Source organism: Carlito syrichta, unplaced genomic scaffold (genome assembly GCF_000164805.1).
Source record: "Carlito syrichta isolate Samal-C Ts95f unplaced genomic scaffold, Tarsius_syrichta-2.0.1 Scaffold154564, whole genome shotgun sequence".
Lineage (NCBI taxonomy): Eukaryota > Metazoa > Chordata > Mammalia > Primates > Tarsiidae > Carlito > Carlito syrichta.
The window spans coordinates 37262-44334 of NW_007098660.1; the positions used below are offsets into that span (position 1 = coordinate 37262).

General features: G+C 61.2%; 1 protein-coding gene across 1 annotated transcript in view; it reads left to right on the forward strand.

The window, feature by feature from the left end:
- Positions 1–7073, forward strand: part of MAP3K11 (mitogen-activated protein kinase kinase kinase 11) — a 17965-nt gene continuing 10892 nt past the window's right edge. The window contains exons 1-5 of the mRNA XM_021709046.1: positions 1–980; positions 5971–6151; positions 6332–6480; positions 6603–6778; positions 6910–7071. Coding sequence (XP_021564721.1) covers positions 242–980; positions 5971–6151; positions 6332–6480; positions 6603–6778; positions 6910–7071 — 1407 coding nt within the window. The 5' untranslated portion in view covers positions 1–241. The remainder of the gene's footprint in view (positions 981–5970; positions 6152–6331; positions 6481–6602; positions 6779–6909; positions 7072–7073) is intronic.

The following is a 7073-nucleotide window of genomic DNA, read 5'->3' on the forward strand; positions in this document are numbered from 1 at the left end:
GGCGGCCCCGGGGGCCCGCCCCCCCGGCCTGACCGCACTGCCCGGGGCGCCCCCCCAGAAGCCCGAGATGCGGGGGGCCGGGAGGCGGCACTCCTGGCTCCCCAGAGAGGCGTGGGTCTGGGGCTGAGGGCCAGGGCCCGGATGCCCGGGTTCCGGGGCTAGGGCCTCGGCAGCCAGCGGGGGTGGGGACCTCGGGCACCCGGAGAGGGTCCTCCAGACGTCCCGACGCCGGCTCCCGGCCATGGAGCCCTTGAAGAACTTCTTCCTCAAGAGCCCGCTGGGGTCGTGGAATGGCAGCGGCAGTGGGGGCAGCGGGGGTGGCGGCGGAGGCCGGCCCGAGGGGTCTCCGAAGGCAGCGGCTTATGCCAACCCGGTGTGGACTGCCCTGTTCGACTACGAGCCCAATGGGAAAGACGAGCTGGCCCTGCGGAAGGGTGACCGCGTGGAAGTGCTGTCCCGGGACGCAGCCATCTCAGGAGATGAGGGCTGGTGGGCGGGCCAGGTGGGGGGCCAGGTGGGCATCTTCCCGTCCAACTACGTGTCTCGGGGCGGCGGCCCGCCTCGCTGCGAGGTGGCCAGCTTCCAGGAGTTGCGTCTGGAGGAGGTGATCGGCATAGGCGGCTTCGGCAAGGTGTACCGTGGCAGCTGGCGTGGCGAGCTGGTGGCTGTGAAGGCGGCCCGCCAGGACCCCGATGAGGACATCAGCGTGACAGCCGAGAGCGTTCGCCAGGAGGCCCGGCTCTTTGCCATGCTGGCGCACCCCAACATCATTGCCCTCAAGGCCGTGTGCCTGGAGGAACCCAACCTGTGCCTGGTGATGGAGTATGCGGCCGGAGGGCCCCTCAGCCGGGCCCTGGCCGGGCGCCGCGTTCCCCCCCACGTGCTGGTCAACTGGGCGGTGCAGATTGCCCGTGGGATGCACTACCTGCACTGTGAAGCCCTGGTGCCGGTCATCCACCGCGACCTCAAGTCCAACAACAGTGAGTTCTGGGGGGGCAGGGTTGGGGGTGGCGGGACCCAGGCGCACACCTGCTTCCGATCCCCAGCTGAGCCCGGCCGTGGGGATCTGTTGCTGGCAGGTGCTCCTGCCTCCGGGGAGTCTCCCAGTTGACTGGGAGTGCCCTTGGACTTGCAATAGCCCCGAACCAGGGGTCCCAGACACCCGGCAGAGTCCTCCGGCCCCAGCCCCAGAAGCGGTCCTAGATCCCAGGCTGCAGCTGCAGTGTGGGCAAGTTAAGAAATTGTGATCTCTCAGGGAGGCCAGAGGCATCCTGCCCAACCGTGGCTGCCACCTCAAGGAAGTCCCCAGGATGCTGGCGTGCCTCTTCTCCTCCCCTGAGGTTGCCATTCGTGGTGTTGGTGCTCTGTACTCCCCCACCCCTTTCCTCATAGCGGGCAGCTCCTCCAGGACAGACATCTCAGAGGGGAAAGCCCCCCTAGGCAGTCAAGGCTAAGGACAGGCTACTCGGCCCCACCCCTCCCCGGCTGCATGATCTCTAGTTGGTGATTTTGACTCAGAGCCTCTGTTTAGACTCCGTAAAATGGGCGGGCAAAACGGCTCAAGGGCCTGGGCTGGCCCAGCGTGAGATGCCCAGCACACAAGTCCTCAGCCGTGGTGTGGGCATTTGAGGCCTGGGTTGCCAAGAGGGCCTAGCCTGGGTTCGGCACCAGGGTGGAAACACTGGGCCAAAGGACAGTGGTCATCATGGGCCCAAGAGAAGCCGGTGACTGGTTTTGAGGGCTTCCTGATGCAGGCGGCGTTTAGAGAGCAAAGGCCTGGAGGCAGGACACAATGCGGGGGTCACCAGGGGCCGGGCCCTGCTGGAGCCCAGGCTGGAGAGGCGGGGGGCCAGGAAATGCAGGAGGGGGCCAGGCTCAGCGGGGTCACTGGAGCGGCCTGGAGGCTTCTTGGGGGGGTTCAGCGTGGCTATTTTGAGCCTTCTGGCCCGGGCTGGCCTCAGACAAGGGGCTTTCAGGGAAGAGAGCGCCAGGACCCAATGACATCCAAGTCCTTGCCAGGGCTGGGGGTGGCAGGGGAGGCATGCCAGCCACCCCACCCACTCTTCCGTAGTTGGGACACCCACTCTCTCCTACGCTGAGCCTCATCCCTGGACCCTAGCCTTCTAGGGACCCCCACTCTCTGCTGCAGCCTGAAGGGGATTCCCCGAAGGCCCAGGGGGAGGGGACTCCAGTCTTCTGTTTTTCCTCCGTTTTCTTTCCAGAAAAAATGGAACAATAGCCCGGACCCCTGCTCCCCACCCTCCCCACCGCTTCCTGTGTTTCCTGCTGCCCCTGAGCTGGCTTCCTGCCCCGCTCCAGCCCCTGTTCCCTCCCTAGCCCAGCTGCCTGCAGGGGAGGAAAGGGCGGTGGTGGAGGGGTTGCAGGAGAGGAAGGAGCTAGGGATTGCCCCCCACCCCCAGCTCTCTCCAGTTCCCTGCTTTGCTCTCAGTCTAGGTGGTGGTGCGGAAGGGCAGGCAAAGTGCCTTCAGCCACACTGAGCCTGGCGTCCAAACTCCCAGACCCCAGTCCTAGGCCCAAGTTGCTGTCTGCGGTCTTGGGGTGGGGGGAGTCCCTGGGCTGGGGGGGCACAGGCAGGAAACAATGGCGTGATTTTCCTGGACAATGGGGGCCTTGTGAGGAAGCCTGGCAGGGAGAGGAGGGGGAATTCTCCAGGCCCACGAGTCACAGGACTGACCAGCCAGCCTGGCCTGGGCCTGACCTCCCCCAATTCCTCCCCAAAGGATCCCCCTCCCCAGCTGGAGACCTGGCCCAGGCCTCCCAGAAAGGAGAAGTGGGGACCAGGGAGGAAAGCGGAAGAGGTGTGAGCTGCCCGGGCCACTCCCAAGCCCCACAGAGGCCAGCCCAGAGAGGGGGCTGAGCCCTGGGGCAGCGAGGAACTGAAAAAAAGCTTGCCCCAGTCTTGGGATCTCTAGCTCCTCCTCCTCCGGGTGACCCCTGACCTCCTGAGGCCTGCAACAGACGCCAGGATGGCACCTTGGGTTGGGACAGTTCAAGGCACAGGCAGGCAGCAAAGCAGCTTGGAAGAAAATCGCAGGATACAGATATGGGGATGAGGCTTAGCGGTGTCAGAGTTGAGGGCAGGGCAGTGGCAGGCCCCAAGTACCAAGAAATCCTGAAACATGGAGCGAGCTGCTCACTGGGCCTCAGATCTCCCCAACCTGAGACACTGGTAGTCAGTCCTTGGCTGTCTGGGGGTTCCCCAAGGGCCGAGAGACTGGGCCAGGAAGCAGAAAGGGTTGGCCTTCAAGAGGGGAGGTGGGCCCTGGCAGCAGGGGAGGGTGCTGGCTCCCAGTCCACCCGCTTGTCCCCAGCCAGTTGTGGTTCCCCTTTGGAATGAGCTCGTTGCATCGGGTTTACTTGACAGACTCCGAGCCTCCAGCAGCCAGGCCAGAGGCCATGGTGGAGCTGGAAGTAAAGAGTGACAGAGGGCCAGGCTCAGTGGCTCAGCCTGTCATCCCAGCACTTTGGGAGGCCGAGGTGAGTGGACTGCCTGAGCCCATGGGTTTGAGACTCACCCAGGCAACTTGGCGAGACCTCGTCTCTGCAATCAATCAAAAAAATTGCCGGGTGTGGTAGTGCGCGCCTATAGTTCTAGCTACTTGGAAGGCTGAGGTGGAAGAATTGCTGGAGCCTAGCAGGTCGAGGCTGCGGTGGCCAAGAGCGTGCCATTGCACTCCAGTCTGGGTGACAGAGTGAGACTCCAACCCAAAAAAGAAAAAAGAGTGACAGAGGATGGGGAGGGAAGAGCAAGTGGTGGAGTCTAGGACAGCTGACATTTAGAATGCTCCCGCGAGATGCAGCCCCTGCGCGAAGGCTTTAGAAGTGTGACTTTGTTTAATACGCATGACAGCCCTCTGAGGTGGGTGTTGTCATCCTCAGCTTTGTGAATGGCTAAAGACTCGGTCGCAGTCTGGCTTACGAAAATGGGTGGATTTCCAGAACCATCCTTCTGAATTAGAAGGAACTGTGGGAATAGAGATGGTCATGAGAGCAATGGGCGGCCGGATCGACTCCTGTCTGGCCTAGAATTGCAAATGTAGAAGATGCCAGTGAGGCATCTGGAAGGGGATCAGATGGCAGGGGCTGTGGTCAGGGGTTGAGGGGAGGCCAGGCTCTAAGAAGCCCCAGCCCCTAAATGGCCAAGGGTGGGGGAGGTTGTAGCAGAAACAGAGCCAAACAGCCAGAGGCTTCAAGGGCCAAGGATGGCAGGGAGGGGTTGGGCAGCAGTGCCAGATGCCTCTTGAGGCCCAGAGGCTTGGCCAGCAGCGGGATCGCAGGTTGTGGCTTTAGGCCCTGCAAAGTGAGCACCCTGGTCTGCTACCTCCTCCTCAGAGAAGTCCTTGCAGACTCGCCAGGCTGGGTCAGGTGCCTGTCCCCTCTGTCCCTGTGCAGTCACCATGACAGCCCTGTCGCCCTGGGGAGGAGAGCTGAGGGTGTGCCCTGACACATGTTCAGAAGCATAGTTGGCTTGGATGTCACTTTACAATACGGTCGGTTATGAGCAGAAAAGCAGAGGGGCCCTTCATGCCCTGACTTTGTCCCTTGTCTGGCAAGAGATCTACAAGTTGCTGCTTCTCCTCTCAAGAGCATGGTGGCCCCATTTGGGTCAAAGCCATGAGTCCCTGCCAAGTCTGACTGCCCATGCCTACATTTGCCCCAAGCTCCGCCTTTGTGGCCAAGAACCATCACTTTCTCAGACCCCACCCTTTCTCTCCCCTTCCGCTCCATCAGGCGTTATCTTTTGGAGTCATTCCCTTGGGAGGGGCTGCACTAGCCACAATGTGATGTGGGCCCCAGGGGCCCGTGGCATCTGCTGGGTTTCCTTTCTCACCAAAAGCATCCCTCCTGCTCCCCACCCAAGGGGGCTCTATGGACACTCCTGCCTCAACAAAACGACAAGGCACAAGTTTCTCTTAAGGCTACAAATGTTGCCAGGCGCGGTGGCTCACGCCTGTGATCCCAGCACTTTGGAGGCAGAGGCAAGAGGACTGTCTGAGCTCAGGAGTTCGAAACCAGCCTGAGCAACATGGCGAGACCTGTCTTTACAATAAATCGAAAAATTAGTCAGGCATGGTGACACGCGCCTGCGGTTCCAGCTACTTGGAAGACTGAGGTGGAAGGATTGCCTGAGCCCAGGTCAGGGCTGCAGTGGCTGTGAGCAGCATGCCACTGCCCTCCAGCTGGGTGACAAGACTGACATAAAATTTTTTTTAAAGCTACAAATGCTGAGAGCCTGACACATTGCCAGGCTTTATTCAGTGTAGTGTCAGGGGAAAGTGAGAACACTGGCTTGGGAGTCACACAGACCAGGTTGGAATCTCTGCTTTATTTGCTGTGTGACCTTGGCCAAGGCATTTCCCTGCTCAGTTTCCTCATCTGTGAAATGGGAATATTATCTACCTCATGGGTTATTTTTGAGTGCTAGGGCTGAGTATGAAGTGTCGGTAAATGTGTCCCAGCAGCTGGGTGTGGTGGCTCAAGCCTGTAATCCCAACACTTTGGGAGACTGGGGCGACAAGACTGCCTGAGCCCAGGAGTTTGAGACCAGCCTGGGCAACCTGGTGAGACCTCGTTTCTATAATAAATCAAAAAAATTAGCCGGGCATGGTAGCGCATGCCTGTAGTTCCAGCTACTTGGAAGGCTGAAGTGGAAGGATCACCTGAGCCCAGCAGGTTAAGGCTATGGTGGCTGTGAGCACCACTGTACTCCAGCCTGGGCGACGGTGAGACTCCAACTTAAAAAAAAAAAATGTGTCCCAGCGTTGTTATTTTGTCTGATTCCACCCCACCTCCAGCTGTGAGCTCTCCAGGACAAGATCTAGATGGAGTCCCCTCTGTGCCCCTAGTGCCCAGCCAGGATGTCTGTCAGATGACAGTTTGCTCCCACCTCTTTCCCATCCCACCACCTGGTCCTGATGCCTGCACAATCCTGTGCCTCTTCTTCCCTAGTTTTGCTGCTGCAGCCCATTGAGGGTGACGACATGGAGCACAAGACCCTGAAGATCACCGACTTTGGCCTGGCCCGAGAGTGGCACAAAACCACGCAAATGAGTGCTGCGGGCACCTATGCCTGGATGGCTCCCGAGGTTATCAAGGCCTCCACCTTCTCTAAGGGCAGCGATGTCTGGAGGTGTGGCCTTGGCGGGGGCTGGACAGGGTCTGCTGTGGGGCTGCAGAGGGTAAAGGTGGCGAAGTCCAAAGCTGGACAGACAGGCCAAGCCCAGGGGGAAAGACCCGAGCCATTTAGTGCCTGGTGGCTTGCAGGCCAGTGGGCAGGGGAGGGGACACAGACCCTTTGTCTCACCCACAGCTTTGGGGTGCTGCTGTGGGAACTGCTGACCGGGGAGGTGCCCTACCGTGGCATAGACTGTCTTGCCGTGGCCTATGGCGTAGCTGTTAACAAGCTCACACTGCCCATCCCGTCCACCTGCCCAGAGCCATTTGCACAGCTCATGGCCGGTAAGAGGAAAGGGCGTCGGGAATGGGAAAGGAGGGGGTGGGGCAGAGCTCCCTGGCCCAGGACACGCCCACCCTCAGACCCCACCTCTTATTCTGTGCCCCCCTCCACGCCATGCCCCTAGACTGCTGGGCGCAGGACCCCCACCGCAGACCCGACTTCGCCTCCATCCTGCAGCAGCTGGAGGCGCTCGAGGCTCAGGTCTTGCGGGAAATGCCGCGGGACTCCTTCCACTCCATGCAGGAAGGCTGGAAGCGCGAAATCCAGGGCCTCTTCGACGAGCTGCGAGCCAAGGAAAAGGTGTGCGAGGCGCCGGGGACCCGGGGTGGGAAGGGAGTGTCTCCCCCGGTCCCCATGGGACGGAGAGTTGGGGCGTGGGCGCCAGGGTCTGGTGCCAGGCTGACTGCATCGCCTTCACCGTCCCGGGCCAGGAACTACTGAGCCGCGAGGAGGAGCTGACGCGCGCGGCGCGCGAGCAGCGGTCGCAGGCGGAGCAGCTGCGGCGGCGCGAGCACCTGCTGGCCCAGTGGGAGCTGGAGGTGTTCGAGCGCGAGCTGACGCTGCTACTGCAGCAGGTGGACCGCGAGCGGCCGCA